At 43.0% G+C, this 17,050-nt stretch overlaps 2 protein-coding genes and 1 non-coding gene across 3 annotated transcripts in view; 2 read left to right on the forward strand and 1 right to left on the reverse strand.

Moving 5' to 3' along the window:
• The window catches only part of LOC109482213 (collagen and calcium-binding EGF domain-containing protein 1-like), a 10,982-nt gene extending 2,840 nt beyond the window's left edge, over positions 1-8,142 (reverse strand). The window contains exons 1-7 of the mRNA XM_019784906.1: positions 7,725-8,142; positions 6,876-6,971; positions 4,034-4,086; positions 2,291-2,425; positions 1,641-1,769; positions 746-870; positions 9-245 (exon numbers count right to left, since the gene is read on the reverse strand). Coding sequence (XP_019640465.1) covers positions 9-245; positions 746-870; positions 1,641-1,769; positions 2,291-2,425; positions 4,034-4,086; positions 6,876-6,971; positions 7,725-7,855 — 906 coding nt within the window. The 5' untranslated portion in view covers positions 7,856-8,142. The remainder of the gene's footprint in view (positions 1-8; positions 246-745; positions 871-1,640; positions 1,770-2,290; positions 2,426-4,033; positions 4,087-6,875; positions 6,972-7,724) is intronic.
• Trnav-cac lies at positions 3,501-3,573 on the forward strand. Its single transcript has one exon. It is a non-coding gene; the product is annotated as a tRNA-Val (tRNA).
• A 2,718-nt stretch (positions 8,143-10,860) lies between the features above and the next one.
• Positions 10,861-16,113, forward strand: LOC109482400. The gene is made up of 8 exons (XM_019785107.1): positions 10,861-11,074; positions 12,608-12,718; positions 13,156-13,230; positions 13,673-13,762; positions 14,193-14,297; positions 14,814-14,888; positions 15,406-15,498; positions 15,632-16,113. Exons 1-8 carry the CDS (start codon positions 10,972-10,974, stop codon positions 15,688-15,690), a joined length of 711 nt encoding a protein of 236 aa, XP_019640666.1. The 5' UTR covers positions 10,861-10,971; the 3' UTR covers positions 15,691-16,113.
• The last annotated feature ends 937 nt before the right edge of the window (positions 16,114-17,050 follow it).

Consider the following 17,050-nt stretch of genomic DNA (forward strand, 5'->3'; position numbering starts at 1 on the left):
GGTCCGGCTGGTCCTGGCGGGCCGGACACACCGGGCAGCCCTCTGGGTCCGGGCGGGCCGGCGGGGCCCGTGTCCCCCTGAGGACCGGCAGGGCCCTGCGCTCCGGCCCTGCCGGGTGGCCCCCGGGGTCCCACGGGTCCTGCAGGGCCGGGCGGCGCGGGTACGGCCAGCTCCACGGCGGTGACGGGGCCATCTTTCAGCGCAGAGGTTTTGGGCGGCTTGTAGGTGGACGTGAAGACGTCAAACTGTTGGGCAAGAAAGTGTCGTGTGTTAAACTTAGAAAACTTGCCTCGTCAACGATCCTTTAATATGTAATAAACGCTGTACGTGTAGTTGACAAATATCAGAGATTTTATATTTTATAAGCAAAATTTGTGCAGGTGACGGGGCCGTCTTTTAGCGCAGAGGTTTTCGGCGGTTTGTAGGTGGACGTGAAGACGTCAAACTGTTGGGCAAGAGATCGTCGTGTGTAAGAAGAGGACATGGACAGATTTAGAGGTACACGTGCAGAAAAGGGCACAGACGGGTTGACAAATACTAATTTTAAGGGAAATCGCGCGTATCGTCTTAAAATCTTACCCACGTATAACATTAACGAGAGATTTGATCGACAAAATGTCACGTTGACTTTCCACAATACTGCGAAGTCGTTACTTTGTCATATTTGTTCCTGGGAAGTAGGTTACGGCCCTTTCTTGTATCGCTTTCCGAGCCCATTTCCATCCCCCAAACCCCAATTCTTTACCTTCCTTTCAAGTTTTGTCATCTTCTCCTCCACGATCTGCACCTGGTTGCAGCTGGCTGCGCACCTGTCCTTGGCTGGAATGCGCTCCAGGTGCACTTCCGGTCTGGGGGTTTCCGTCACGGTAGCTAAGGTCAAGTAAAAGATAATAGTTCTGTTACACCCCTTTCTAGAAAGGTTGCGACCACTGAGCAATGTGACATGTCGCTCAACGAACTTCGTACATAAAGAACTTTTTTTTTAATCAACATTTTGTGTGTTTTTTTTCTTTCGATTATATATGATCAATTTTGGTTGCACAACGCGCGCTCAGCGATCGCCGTCTTGCGGGAAGGGGACCTTTCACAGTCACAGAGCAAGAAATATCACATAAACGTTTGACAGTTATTACACGTAGGAATGTGATGTTGCGACGTCTTGCTTAGGAACACAAACAATCATCTCCAATGCATGCCAGTTACCTTTCAATATAAGCCTTTTCACCTCACTGAAAAGTGGCGTCGGTGGCGCAACGGTTAGAACGTTGGACTCGGAACCGAGAGGTCCCGGGTTCGATACTCACCGTGGCCCGACGTTGTGCCCTTGGGAAAGGCACTTTACACGACTTCCCCACCTATACGGTGGAGTGACGCCCACCGAGCCTCTTAGGCTAATCTGTCTGTCTGGGTGCCAAAAACACCTTACGGATTTGGTGCGCCGATGTGACAACATCTCATATTGGCCACTGAGATCCGTTAATTTTTTTTTTCACCTCACTGACTCACTCACTGACTCACTCACTCACTCACTGACTCACTCACTCACTCACTCACTCACTCACTCACTCACTCACTCACTCACTCACCAACACCTCTACCGCAAAATTAAATCCCAGCGAAAATTACGGAGCTTACAGAACCTGTTTCCACACAGGTCTTGCTGTCGTTGCTGAGTCTGTACTGCTGTTTACACGCACAGCGGTAACTTCCCTCCGTGTTCACACACAGCTGGGTACACCCGCCGTTCTCAAACTCACACTCGTTCAGATCTGGGGAGGTGCAACAATTTACGGAGAGGATCCTCGTTAGCAGGTTTAAATACATGTTTGTATAAGGACTAAAATGACAACGGCAATGATCTTTATTGCATTTATGCCTAAAAGACCTAAGTCATCATTCTCATCAATCGCTAAATATAAAAGGATTAAATGCAGTGTGCTGAATAACTATAAGAGGAGATAAAAAAAAGAAAGAAGTATACAATCCTATGATATATATATAGTATTGCATCTAAATATTCACTAAACATACCTCTTTAAAAAAAATTGCCTAGGCTTTGGTCCCAAAAAATATATGTCAACGCATTTAAAGAACTAGTTCGTCGTAGGTCGTAGTGCGATTTTGATGCCGAAGAATTTTCAAACAGGCTGTGACAGAACCAACCACCGACAAGGATCCAAGACAGTCTTTTCCGAGTAATAACACGTCTGATAATTGCACGACTATCCCAAGAATGCCCTCGGTTCGCAATCACACGACGATCGTGCGACGAATGTGACCGTGCCCTTACCGATACAGTAGGGTTTCTTTCCCGCCAAGTATCGCTGCTTGTCCAGCTGGTATCCCGGGTAACAGGTGCAGAGGACCCGCCCGAAGTTGTTGGTGCACTGCTGCTCACAGGGGGTGTCCGCACACACGTCCATGTCTGTAGGAAGGGCGGGGGTAGGGTAGTTTCTGTTCTGTTTTAAGCCTTTTTATCTGGATTTTTTTTGCACTGGAATCTCTTTTTATGGCTTAAGAAATTATGCCAGTGCAAAAAGAAAACCCGGTGAAAAAGCAAAAAAAAAAGCCAAAAAATAAGCCCAAACCCAAACTTCTGCTTGAAGAGTAGGATTAGGGTTATGTATCAAACTTTTCTTTCACAAGGTTTTACCTCTGTTTATCATTCATATGTAAACTTTATGGCACGACATGTTATCGAATATTTTCTACATAGCAACAACGTACATAACACTAATCTACCTTAAAGGCTATTTATTATGGGACAAGAATGTGCTTTTGGCATTGGTGGAATTTCTATCACTAATGCATTTTAAAAATGTTATTACAATTGGCGTACATGTAACGTTCCCATTCAAATGTTTTGGTGATTTATATGTTGGTTGTAGTGCACGTGGTTTACTGTTCTTGTCTACAATGCTGTATACTAGTTGTCAGTGTGCGGAGGTCATCACATGTAGTTTAAACTCTACAATTAAAGCAGTAATGTTTGGGGCCCAGTATGGCAGCTCGAGTGGACTTTGATCTCAAACTGTGTACCTCAGTAAATATAAACAGTGTTAAGTAAACAACGCTCGATTAATCCATTTTAAAACGCAAGACTACTCCATACAATGTGCGCAAGTTTCACTTAACATAATCAATAGCTGAATGGAGTTTCACGGAAATACCGCAAAGGCGCGTAAGCTAGGCCTATAATGCATCTAGTCTATGCACTGATATAAATCAATAGTTGATTAGTAATTAAAAGTAAAAAAAAGATATCGATAATGACAGTGTTGGAAAGTACTCTTTAAAAAGGAATGTCGATCTGTATTGGTTTTTCACCATGTTTCAGTATCAGTATTGATTATTTTGAATGGTTGGTTTAACAATCCCCACGGGACGCCCTGTGCGTGACCGAAATATCCACCCTGCATTCATAACATGTTTCCCCGTCCTATGACTATGCATCAGCAGCAGTGATGAGGCAGCTGTTGTCGGCAGGGCGTTACTCAACAGTCACCGTAGTGTAGTGGTTATCACGTGCGCCTCACACGCGCAAGGTCCCCGGTTCGATCCCGGGCGGTGACAAGTTATTTTTTAGCTACACAACCGAACCTCTGTATCACTATTAGAGTAGTTTTATAGAGCTAATGTTGTTAGATTAGTATCAGTAGACCTGTTTGTACTACAAACATGTATATACATTTGCATCTGTTTACCTGTACTTAGCCCGGTTGGGCATGGATGTACAATAAAGGTTATCTAATTAAGGTTCAGTTAAGATTAACTTTTATTACCGGCTTCGCCTGAAGGTTTTGTTTTTGGTAGCGCTTCTATGTATGTTTGTGTGTATGTGATTTAGCACGATAACTACTCAAGAAGCTATGAATGGATTATCATGAAACTTGGACACGGCGAAATGATTACATCATTTTAGCTACACATCTATGATGTGATTTCTACCTCCATGGTTGAATCAACTCTATCCCAAAGAATACAATTACACAAGTAAATGTAAATATATCTTTAGATGTAGCGGCTCACACACCTTCTGATACACAGCGGCCGAGTACGTAGTGATAGCCGGGACAGCATCTGCGCCTGAAGGAAAACAACAACATGGATGGATTTATTCCATTCCATATTCAATATGTATTTATTGAACATTGCAGGGGAGTCAGAGAATTGCATCCAATCCGTGACGGCCCCTTAAACTAAATTCTGTCACAAACTGATGGTAGGAATTCTGACAGGCAAATGGTCAAATGTAATCTCCAAGCAGATCCTAGGGTGGCAAAAGACAGTATCAAATTGGCCAGACAGTATCCATTCGCCAGAGAGGGTCCAATGCGCCAGCCTTGTATACAGCCTGGCCAATTTGATACTGTCTTTTGCCACCCTATGATCTGCTTGGAGACTAGGTCAAATGCAATTATTGTACGTCTCCTCTGTAGACCAGTGCCAGCTCATGAAACATAAACTTCCCCGCCTTCCCTAAAGCAGGCTCATGATATGTTTACATTCTTGCCACTTCTGTTTACTTTTTTCTTCTTCCGTTTCATTTTGGATCATAATGGGGGGTGACTTTGAACTTCCATCTAACCCCCGGACTATTGTTTCGCCTCGTTCGTTCCAAAACAAACTCGGGACGAAGTTCAGAGGCTGCACTTGACCCGAGGTGAACCGCATAACTGAGAACGTCGTGCGAAGAAGTTAACCCGGCCAATTTTGGACTGGATGTTGACGAATATCTGTGAGGATGTGGACGGATTTGCTGCCGCTATCACGCTGTTGGCCTTGTCCCAGTTGTCTGACGCACGGTCACGACCTGTCAGTCGCACTGAAGCACAGGTCACAGTAAACTCATGCAGCGCTCAAGTTAAGCCCCTGTCACACATGGACAAATATCTGTATCTGTATAGCGCTTCGTAGGCACGCGGCGCGGCGGCAGCTGGCTATATTACACCGATAGACTTGTTACACCTAACCCTTGAACTTCTAACTCTAGACATTGTTTAAAGCTATCTAACGATAATGCATAATGCCCCTACTGTACTTGGTGACATGGTATATGGCCTCCTCTCGAACACTGGCTAGCTAGCCGAACTCTCCTAACCATGTCCATGGTCAGGAGTAGGTCGGGAGCAATGTCGGTTGTTGTTGGCATGTTAAAATCCATTCAAATTTACTTTCATCTAAAGTCAACTCTCAAATACTCATTATTACACAGCTATATCTCTCTGAAACTAAGCAATTTAACAACTGATTTCTACTTCTGTATTCATTTATAATATCTTAATAGCTAAACTCTGATCTCTTGTTACCTGGACGATACCCATGTTTTGTGATGTCATTTTTATTTTATGTCTAGTGGTGACGTGAATATAAGCATGCTTCTTGAGCGCGTCACCACTATGTATTGTATTTTTGCACGTTGAAATAAAAAAAATCCCTTCGGGCGTGGACGGTAGGTTCGGCCATGGATGGTTGGTGTTCAGGAGGAGGTCAGCAGTGTTCGAGGCGTGCTCGGGGGTCAAATTTGACTTAAATTTAACTCAACAAATTACTAGTAGATTGATTTCTATAGAAAGGTAGGCATGGCCTAAATCTGGTCAGACTGCTACCGAACTTATAAAGCCAAGCCTAATATTGGACAAGAGACCGGTGGATCAGTGTCCTTCGCCCCGAGTCCCTGCCTAAGTAAGGGTGTCAAAGGTAAACCCGCACAGTTACGTGTCAGAAACATCTATCAGACAGTGGAATGTTTGACTTTTCGCTGGAGAGACATTTCCTGTGGATAGATCACTCCGCCGTTTACCTTCCTGTCTGTCAAACACAGCCTCTGGACGGCGGCCCAGACATGCCGGGGATGACAGCCCGGCAGTCTGATCACACAGGGGATGCCGTCGTTTTATGAAGTTCTTTTCCCTACTCCTCCTAGCACTCCCTCCCTATCTCCTCTCCCTTTCTATCTGTTCTTTCTTACTTTTCTTTTTCCTTCGTCGACGTCGTTTGATGGCACAGTTTTCCCGGATTTTCCTTTTTCTTCTCTCCCTCTGTATCTTTCGATCTCTCGTTCATTCTGATCCCCTTTTCTTTCTCTCTTTCTCTCTCTCTCTATCCCTCCCTCTCTCTCCCTCTCTCTATCTCTATCTTATCTTCACTCTTCTCCTTTATTATCTTCTTTCTCTTTCAATTTCTTTCTTTTCCCTTTCTGTCTTTCTTTCGTTCTCTCACCTCCTCTTTTCTCTCTTTGTTCTTCTCATTTTTAGAGCTCAACTGGGTGAAATGGCAACTATGTTCCTCAGACCAAATTCAGAATGACCCTGGAATATTTAAGCACAAACTAAAGGCGCACTTTAAATTGCAAAGTTCCTTGTCAACGTCTAGGTTGTCACTACTTGCTCCACTCTCCATATCCTTGAGTAAACGGTGCCCGCGGTGTTGACACGCGAGTTAAGCCTCTTCTTACAACCTTCCAGCATCGTGTGCGCTTTGTTTCCAAGTCACTGCCAATAACAGGCTATCTGTGACACTTAAAAGGGGCTCTCCACTCCAGAAGCTGGTATTATTTTCTGATAGATAATATTTTGGTGGATACAAAGACATCCGACTTCTGGCTAAATTACCCCAGCTGCCTTTTCGACAATAATCCTGTTTCAAATCCATGTACTGTTTCCAAGTCACTGCCAATAAGAGGCTATCTGTGAGACTTTGATATGGCCTATCAAAACACTACTTACCTACCTGACTAGTCCCATGGCCGACACTGGTCAAAATACTAATAGTACTAAACCTACATGGCTTTGGCCTCTGATAGAAACTGTTTTAAACCTATTCCTTCCAATTTCCCTCTATCTAACGAGGAGCTAGTACATTGTTGTCCTTACCTGAAACATTTGGCCACGTTGTTGCCGTCCTTGTCTGGACACGGGTACACTTCCGTAATGATCTTATCCTCTGGACATCTCAGATGATCGGGATCGCTGAAACAGTAGGAACATCACCATGTACGTTAATAATTCGTTAATACAGTCCCGAGGGACCTAGAGGAGATGGGTTTTACTTGGGAGGGAGCTAGAAGGCAAGCGCTGGACAGAAGAGAGTGGTAAGTAGTGGTGGTCCGCACCGTTGATACAGGGAAGCGGCGACGGCGATGATGACTACTATCAGGGAGCTTCTATTCAGTGTCCTTGCTACTACAGCTTCAGGATGCTTTTATCTTTTAGCTTCCACAAAGCCTACGAATGTAGGCTTACGGGCCTGGATAAATCTTAAGAAGAGATGTTACGTACTTAAAAATGACAGGGGCTTATAAGGTAAAAAGCGAATTCGAAAGAAGTGGATGGAATTTCATGTTTATCTCACTATAAGCTTCCCGTCTACACAAATGACGTCTTGGTAGTTAGGTTAGGTAGTTGTGTAGATGTTAGTCCAACATAGTCACAGCTTTTTAGACAAGACATTATGACTTCTGCACCCATTTGGTTGAGGAACAAGGAGCTTCAAACTCTGTATGAGGAAAACTCGTCATGAAACTACGCCTTTTATCATCTCCAAGCAGATCTTCGGTGGTATCAGACTGCAGTCAGATCTTGGTCACAGTCAGAAACTATCACAAATGTTGTCCCCCAAAAGATCTGCTTGGAGATCACGCCTGACCCCCATCTCATCTGTGCAATGTGAAAATCGGACAGACACATAAGTCACTACTGTCCAGCGACAGGACAACCACGTACCTGTCAAATGTTTCCTCATCGAAGTACGACATAGACCGCACGTGCGTCGACGCCGGAAGCAACCAGGTTGCGAGAAATATCACCAAGGGCACGTCACAGCCACAGGTCCGGAGCAGGCCGGCGGCGCGCATTTTTACTCACAACGTTTCGAGATACAGTAGCACTGCTAGCCTTGGCACTACCGCAGCAACACTGCTGTCATACGGACCACTGGCCCCGTATTTCAGCCTCGCAAGTCTCCCTACAAAACTGCTGGCGATATTTCATCGGCGCTTTCCGCAGTGGCTCGCCAGGCGCAGTTGGCCAAACAAAAGCGAAGCTCCAAGTATTCCTGGCATCAAACAGGGAAGTCCTGGTGTCAGCCCGCGAACCGCACGAACCGGGCCCGGGGGCTGTTTTTGTCAGAACTGCCAAGGCCAGTCCTGTGTCAAGCCATATACATGATCCTGCCAAATACGTGAGAGGTCTGGTGTTTAGGGCTAGGGTTAGGGTTAGGGTTGGCTTTAGAGTTAGGGTTGGTATTGGAGTTAGGATTAGGGTTGGTATTAGCGTTAGGATTAGGGTTGGTATTAGAGTTAGGGTTAGGGTTGGTATTAGAGTTAGGATTAGGGTTGGTATTAGAGTTAGGATTAGGGTTGGTATTAGAGTTAGGATTAGGGTTGGTATTAGAGTTAGGGTTAGGGTTGGTATTAGAGTTAGGATTCGGGTTGGTATTAGAGTTAGGATTAGGGTTGGTATTAGAGTTAGGATTAGGGTTGGTATTAGAGTTAGGGTTAGGGTTGGTATTAGAGTTAGGGTTAGGGTTAAGTTGGTATTAGAGTTAGGGTTAGGGTTGGGATCATTGTTCAGGGCAAGGGATAGACTTACGATAGGGGTTAGGTTAGTTTTAGTCTCCCACATCACGACCAACTCCTTGTCTCAGGTATAGTGGAAACCCCCAAGTAGTGTCGGAGTCATGTATTTAGCAGGATCATGTACTAGTACGAGTATTTGGCGTTACGCCGGGAAGATGCCAAATACTTGCAGGCGTTAAGGAGGTGACATTGGCATGCCCTACTTGGAACACAGGGGCGCGATGTACTTAGGAAATTGTCACAAAGTGTCGTCTGAGCCGTTGCCATGGTGACAGACGACGTCAGTTTCCGCCGAGGCGGGTTTGGTTTGTTTTAGTTGGACGTCAGAAACTCCGCATGAAAATACACAAAAGAAGACTCAGAATATAACGTTTTGCCTGTCAGGCTACAAACATAACGACGTGACAACACTAAACTGTAGACGGACAGGTTCACTTCCAAGCAGACGGACCATAAAAAACACAGAAGAGTACATAAACAGGCGTAAAACACAGAGAATATAACGGATCTTAACATCCCGATTTGGTTGATGACAGCGGTCGTAAGAGCGGTGTTGATAACTAGCAGCTGTCAACAGGTTCTTTAGAGTTCTCCATGAAAAGTGGAGCTCGAGTGCCAGCCATGAAAAAAGTCACCTGTTATGTCAATCACTCCATAAACTGGGGTCATTCTCAATAATCAAAATAGGTAAATAGATTTCCGTACTGTCAGGTACACCCTGCCAGCTGCCGCTGCGCCTCGTGCCTGCAAAGCTGGTATGTTACGCCGAAGGATGGTTATACCGGCTATACAGATACAGAAGCTGGTATGTTACACCGAAGGGCGGTTATACCGGCTATACAGATACAGAAGCTGGTGTGTTACGCCGAAGAGCGGTTATACCGGTTATACAGATACAGAAGCTGGTATGTTACACCGAAGGGCGGTTATACCGGCTATACAGATACAGAAGCTGGTATGTTACACCGAAGGGCGGTTATACCGGCTATACAGATACAGAAGCTGGTATGTTACACCGAAGGGCGGTTATACCGGCTATACAGATACAGAAGCTGGTATGTTACACCGAAGGGCGGTTATACCGGCTATACAGATACAGAAGCTGGTATGTTACACCGAAGGGCAGTTATACCGGCTATACAGATACAGAAGCTGGTGTGTTACGCCGAAGGGCGGTTATACCGACTATACTGATACAGAAGCTGGTGTGTTACACCGAAGGGCGGTTATACCGGGTATGCAGATACAAAAGCTGGTGTGTTACACCGAAGGGCGGTTATACCGGCTATACAGATACAGAAGCTGGTGTGTTAGGCCGAAGGGCGGTTATACCGGCTATACAGATACAGAAGCTGGTGTGTTACGCCGAAGGGCGGTTATACCGGCTATACTGATACAGGTACACGCTGTCCCTCTCGATCAGGTCTATTGTGTATGAACCTGCCTCGCGCGCTGCGATGCATCCATGGTCCGCCAGGGGGAGAACTTAAGGCCGACAATGTGTACGTTTGAACTGACAACAGCAGCACTACTGCTGTTACACTGCAATTACTGTGTACGATTCGGTGTAAAAAAATGGTATAATGACTTGCATGCCGAACTATGTGTAAAACGAGTTAAAGTCTGTAATTAACGAAAGAAGTGCATTCTTTTCATTTCAACAGGCCCGCCTATCCATGACTCATTTTCTGTAAGCATATTTCATTGAGGTAAATGTGAACGATAAATAGTTGCTTAAAAATCTTACATCGTTTTATTTGAAGAAACATTGGACATGAGGTAGCAGACCGACGTTGAAAGTTGAAATATAGATACTCTTACTTTTTGCAATACAATACCACTGTACAGTAACAACCAAGGTGTTATTTGATGCAGTCTTGATGTGCAATGAGTAAATTACCACAGACTTTGCCGCACCCATACGTAATACTTACACGGGTGTTACAGGCAGTTGAGAATCATTGAAGAGGAATATAATCTAAATTCGTTTACTTTCGCGGTGGGTTTATTACACAGTACTAGAGAAAGGAATGCTATCATGCGGTATTTTAAATTCGCGATTGAAACATTTAAAATGTGTTAGATAGCCAACATTGATGTCATAAATTTTAGGTGGAGTCTCCTCGAAAATAAAACCACCGCGAAAGTTTCGTGATCTACCAGAAGTGTTACGTCATTGGGCGATCTCCAGTGCTCCAAACAGAACCCAGGTGGTTACGTCATGCCCCACCCACCAATCAGATAATCGTTGTGACGTCAGTGGTAGGAAAACCGGTTTCAAATGACCCCGTGATGATGATTAAAACATTCACACAGGTAGTTGTCTGAGCACTAGTACTGTGTCTCGTTCTTTTGACGTATATTTTAAAGTATCTTCTCAGATTGTGGCCGAAATGAAGACTTCTACCCTGATCGTTCTGTTGCTGGGGATCGCGCTGCCATGCTTCCAGTCAGCTCCCGCGCCACAAACTTTCGACAAAGACACGGAAGCCAAACGTAAGTAAGAATTTATAGAACCAGGTCATCAGGCTCGGTACATACAGTTTCTACCAGACTAACAACATACGTTGGTCAAAAACAGTAAAAAGCATCCAAACAGGGGGAATAATTGGCCAAGGGAGTCACCGTCGTGGAGTTTATTTGCCATTCCCGTGGACTGACTCTCCTGGGCAATCAATCTTCTTTTTTTTACCGAATTGTACCCCAGTAGAAAGGCCTGGTGCAGGCTAAGAATCGGTATGGTTACATTGGTAACAACTAGCCTCGTTTGCAGGCTCTATGGGGGGTATTATCGGGCTTTTTTATATTTCAGTCCATACCGCAAGGTATGAATGAAATATATTGTGTTCCCTCGTGTTTCTCCTTCTTCTTCTTCTTCTTCTCCTGCCACTCGCTCTGAGGGATTCAACTCCGCCATCATTCAGCCAAATGACCCAAAATTTGGCATGGAGGTAGAGTGGGCCAATACCCCCAGGCGTTTTTTTTCATTTTTTTGAAACATGCCTTTGAAAAATTTTTATGATGTTTTTTTGGGGCATTTTTCGCCAAAAAATGGATTTTTGGATCCTGAGCCCTGGTTTTACAACCAAATGATCTGAAATTTGGTATAAGGGTACCTTGAACATGTGTCTACAGAATAGCAGTCACATATTTGGCATACACCACTTCCAAATGACTCATTTGGGGGACTTAAATGGCAATTTTCAGCAAAAAAAGGGCCAAAAGTGCTGTACCCGTTCCATGTTCTATCTAAAGAATGGCGGTTCCATCCATGGAACACGTGTTCCATTGCGGGTTACCTGAGGTCACATTGCACCTAAGTGGTGCGTAATGACCCACAAATTCAATTTTATGTGCCTAAGACCTTCAAAATGTATCAAATCTCATCATTGTTAGTTTTTGCATACCTGTAATAAGATTAGTAAAGCTTTTGAGATTCAAAGTACTTGTCGTTGCATCTTTGTTCTCATATAGCTACTATTTAATTCATTTATTTGAGAACCTTTGCCAGTTTTGCACTGGGGTAAGTTTGGAATAGTCCACTTTTGCGTGGGAGGGAGATGGACTGAAATATGCTGTATTTGCTCCCAAGCAAATGTCGGCCTTTCTAGTTTATATTTATTTTCTATTAGCATATCTGTTCTCCGTATCGGTACAGGTTTATAGGCGACACACAAGAAACCACGAAACAAATCTTAGAACAGACTGAGCCGTCCGCAAAAAAAATATACACCATTAGGCCCAAAAGCGTTACCCGTAAAGCCTGATAGCGAGGCTAATGTGCAGACTACATCAGATTCACAAATACGGATATACAGCCTATTCAGTATGACATGGAGAGTTAGCCTGTTAAGTATTACACAGATGTTGCTGCTGACATATATTCTGTACGTAGGATGACGCTATTCATACATGTACACTTAGCTTTGTTAGATATTTAGCTGTAGAAGACCATACTTAAGTCCTTGTAATTTTGTTGTGTCAATAAAGAATCTCTTTAACTATCTTCCTCTACTGTTTTTCCTTCAGTGATCGCCGCGCTGAGAGCAGCGAAGGGGCTGAAGATAAACCACCAGGAGGTGAAGGGTATGGAGACAATGATTGAAGACGAGGAGGCGGACAAAGACCCCGAAGCAGAATGTAGGTAGTCTGTAACTGTTGGAACGTTTATGCCGTGTACGCGTATTGATTTTCTTTAATTCGTCTGGGTACATCCTATGCAGTTTACTAGGCCACTATTTAGCCAATTTCTACTGTTTCCATGCGCTTCCCGAAGCCTGGTAGATGCAAACATACGTGGGCTGTCGTCGCTAAAAGTACCTGCCTTGGTAAAGAAAAGAAAAGAAAAGAAAAGAAAAGAAAGAGTTAGGAGGCTAACTAGGCCCTGAATATGTCCACTCAAGCCGGATCCGGAAATGAAGATATCTTCCTACCTAATATATGATTAAAAATTCTACTATAAATATTCTGTCTCATGATGCTCAGAAGCGTTTAGCATTAACCTATGCATCTATTTAATTCTTAGTATGATCAGAATTTATGACATTAACCTGTGTCTATGTAATTGTTCTCGACAGCGGACACCGTCAAGGACGAGATCGCCCTGGCCTTCAAGCGGATCATGATGATGGACCCAGGCGCCGAGATACGCCGTATGTATTGTTTTCATTCCTCTAAACAAAAAACAAACAAACAAACAAACAAACAAACAAAAAAACAACTAGGAAGATATCATCTACAAAGCATATGCATCATGTTTACCTTCGCATATGGTGTGCTCTGTTAATTCTTGCTCAAAAACATTCATATCATATGGTGACAGGAGTCTAAATCCCTCCTGCTATAAAAATGCAACATTTTGTAACCCAACACTAGTTACCATGGTGACAGACGTCTGGTTCGGGTCATTGACCTTATTTGTTTGGAACGGAAGAAGAAGAAACATATTCATTATCATCTTTAATTCTCTGGTACTGGCCAAAGTATGTATGGGGTGGGCTACGTTTCTCATTTAGGCCTCTTCTGAGAATTTCCTCCTAGACTAGTAAACATTTTTGTGAACGATAAACTGAACGTTTCCTTCCATCTCTTCAGTGAAGGACGAGGTCCGCAGCATCATCGGGCCTGAAAAAGCGGAGGCCGTCTTTGAACAGGCGGAGAAAATCATGTGGGAGGAGCTTCAACGTAAGATTTGCTTTTCGTAAATTACTTCTTCTTTTTGTTTACTTTAAAAAAAGAAGAATGATACACCGTGATACACAATATTACACTACAGCTCATGAGGTTGTCTTTCAATGTCTTCTAAGTGACAAACTGAGCGATGTTAGATTATACAATATATTAGATGGCTGGGGAAGGCTACTTTGATTTTATAAATGTCAAATGAGCCACCAGCTTAAATAGATAGAGTTCTTTATTCACAATTACCTGTCTTTACTCTTGTTAAACAAGCCTCTTCAGTTAAACAAGTGGTTGTGAATAAAGAACTTTACAATTCGATCGTTCATCAATCTAATGATAGAATTATTCAGGGATAAGCCCCGATATTGTTTCTTTTTCTCATGTATAGCGTGTTCTACATGTGTTTTAAAAACGCAATTTCTTGTCCCGACAGAGCAAGCGAAGCTTGACAAAGAGCTGAATCTGAAGAAGAGCGAGAAGAAGGCGTTTGGCAAACTCGTGAATGACGTGGAACACGGGAAAGACCCGCTTCACGAACGTAAGTTTTACCGAGACTGCCAAATACGGTCATGAACATCAACAATCTGTCTGATGAAGATCTTCGGTCAAACCTGCCCAAGGCGACCACCTCTGCATATCTGGTCCCTTAAGTGGTCGCCTTGGGCAGGTTTGACTGTACTTCGACTCATTTTTTCCTCGTTAAAAATAACCAAGTAGCCAACCTTCAATCCTATCACTTAAACCTTGAATACTTGGATACGTTTCATGTACATGGCATTATGTACTTAATATGTTTTTTTTACATTATGTGTAATATTTTACATTACTTGCTCATGCCTAAGCTATGCCTGTTTGTATTGTCTAAATAATTTTGTATTGTGCTTTGTTCTAATGATACTAGTAGTACGAACATAAGCCATGGGCTTGAGTGTGTGGCGTCTACACTTTTTGTCATTAAGTGTTAAACAAAAAAATACACCCATACTTTCCGTCTATGCGTGTATGTTTACAGAAATAAGCTGCAATCATTGTTTTTATTGTTACTCATGATTAGGTAAGAAAATCGAGCAGAGAATGAGGGAAGACGCTGCCAAGATTATGGCACTGTCCCCGGAGGAACAAGAGGAAGGTTAGTTCTGTTCAAAATTTCTTAATTGCTGAATTTCTTAATTCACATTGCAGACTTCCGCTGAAGCCAAATTTCCAAACCGGGACCCGGTCGGGCAGTCTTATGGAACGAAAAGTATGATATTAAGACAACAAAGCACAAAAAAAGTTTTAAAAATTAATAATGGAACTATTTGCGTACTAGTAAATTGTTGATTTTTCGTTAATCGAAACAGCCCGGCCTGGCCCGGGTTTGGAAATGTGACCTCAGTATTACGTCTGTACATGTATTTACAATCAATATGTTGTCTACTACAAAATCTACTCTTACGTATACAAAACAACGATATTTCTTAATGATAAAAAATTTATTACACACTAAACCTATCATAGCTGACATCTCTTATATTTTCTGTTGTGGAGTTGCAAGAAATACTTTAATTTCTAACGAACGCTCCATTTCTAGGAACTGAAACTACAGAGCCACGAAAGATTTGAAGAGTTTTAGAAACTTCAACTGGATTTTTTTTTGTTTACAGAAAAAGACATGTTCTATGCAGAGTACGGACAAGAAACGGGAGATAAAGTGTTCCAAGCGCTCAGAATCATCCACGAGGCGGCAGTAAAGAAAGGTAAGAAGAAATCTTTGTTTGTTTGTTTGTTTGTTTGTTTGTTTGTTTGGCTGAAGCAATGCACTTACGCATGTACTTGTGATTTCGTCGAACAATCAATAAACAAATCAATATCTCTTGATTTTCCTTTTAGGTGCTGCTGTCAAAGCCGCAAAAGTGGAACTGCAGGAAGCGAACGCTGCCACCAGCTAAAGGCAGGAGGAAGGACAGCCTCTACCAGGCTTCGGGAGGCGGCTGGAAAGTGTAGAAATTGGCCAAATGGATATATAACATGCATAGGGAATTGGTGCGCTATAGAGAGTACGTTAGATGTGGCAAAATGTACTCTCTAGCGGACCAACTCCCCGGTATGTTATCTCTCTAATTGGCCAATTTCTACTCATCGGCCGCCTCCCGAAGCCTGGTAAAAGCTAGAACAGGGGACCAGCGGGGCTTCCAGCGCCTTTAGGAGATATACAACTGTTGTCTGAAGCAGTAAACAATAGGAATAGGTGTACAAACGTACGGACGCACATGGATTCAGCTCGAATTTTGAAACTGGCGATTTCGTTGATCTTTTGTTTATTTCGGAATCCTTTAGCCATACGGCTAGTCTTACAAGGCTCAAATAAAAAATACATATCGCAGGCAATGAAAATGTACAAACCTACAGATTACAGAGTTCAAATAAGAAACATAAATATTGCGTACAACGAAGGTCTACAAACACAAAGATGCATGTAACAACGATGTTAACAGCTTCATAATGAGACGTCTTAACTTGGGTAGTGGAAACAAACGGTGGAGAACTTAATGTTGACTAGATGGACCGGGTAGGGATTGAATGTAAAGTAGTAATGTGTTCCATGGATTAACTACATGATAAAGGGAGGTTGATTTTTTTTATAAATTTTTGGACAAATATAACGTTAACCATAATGCCGATATAGAGAAGTGTACAACTTTTTGAAGAATTGTTATCGAACCAAATTCTAAATGTAAATGCCTAATTTCAATTACTTGCTACAGAACGCCTATAGGCAGAACCTACAATCTGTATTAGTATTATTGACTAACAAAGTAGATGAAACTTAAGAGACAATAAAGAAGGAAACTAACAGTGTATTCGTCCATACTAATGGTGTGCACTTTGTGTCCTTTAAGCTTCACCGGTATAAAGTTAATTTTAAAAGAGAAATGAAAATAAAGTCACTTTGGTATACCTGAACATAGTTGTACATTATTGGCATCAGTCTGCTGTACTAGTTTAGACATTTATTATAACAATCATTCCATATCTTTTCAACTACTTATGATGTTCAACCACAGTCTTCTTGTTTTATCCATTATCGAGAATTTCTCGCTGATTTTGTCTGTGCATTTTCCCACTGGCTCCCATAAGGCAACCGACATTTATGTAGCAAGAACTAAGATAAAACGTTACCCTTCTACGAGTCTTTGACATAACGTCCTGTCATGGGGTCGTGTGGCATAAGTGAAGAGTGCTCTACTCAGAACCAAGAGGTCCTGGGTTCGAGTCCTGACCTGCCACCGACCTTGAGCTCTTGGGAGG

The sequence above is a fragment of the Branchiostoma belcheri genome, unplaced genomic scaffold (assembly GCF_001625305.1).
Source record: "Branchiostoma belcheri isolate BF01 breed outbred unplaced genomic scaffold, Haploidv18h27 scaffold6, whole genome shotgun sequence".
NCBI lineage: Eukaryota > Metazoa > Chordata > Leptocardii > Amphioxiformes > Branchiostomatidae > Branchiostoma > Branchiostoma belcheri.

What these genes read in the sequence shown, in the direction of transcription:
- LOC109482400 (XM_019785107.1), top strand. Translation starts at nt 10,972, where the DNA reads ATGAAGACTTCTACCCTGATCGTTCTGTTGCTGGGGATCGCGCTGCCA. An exon ending in CAAAGACCCCGAAGCAGAAT is followed by an intron (nt 12,719 to 13,155) that starts GTAGGTAGTCTG and finishes TGTTCTCGACAG; the next exon opens with CGGACACCGTCAAGGACGAG. An exon ending in CATGTGGGAGGAGCTTCAAC is followed by an intron (nt 13,763 to 14,192) that starts GTAAGATTTGCT and finishes TTGTCCCGACAG; the next exon opens with AGCAAGCGAAGCTTGACAAA.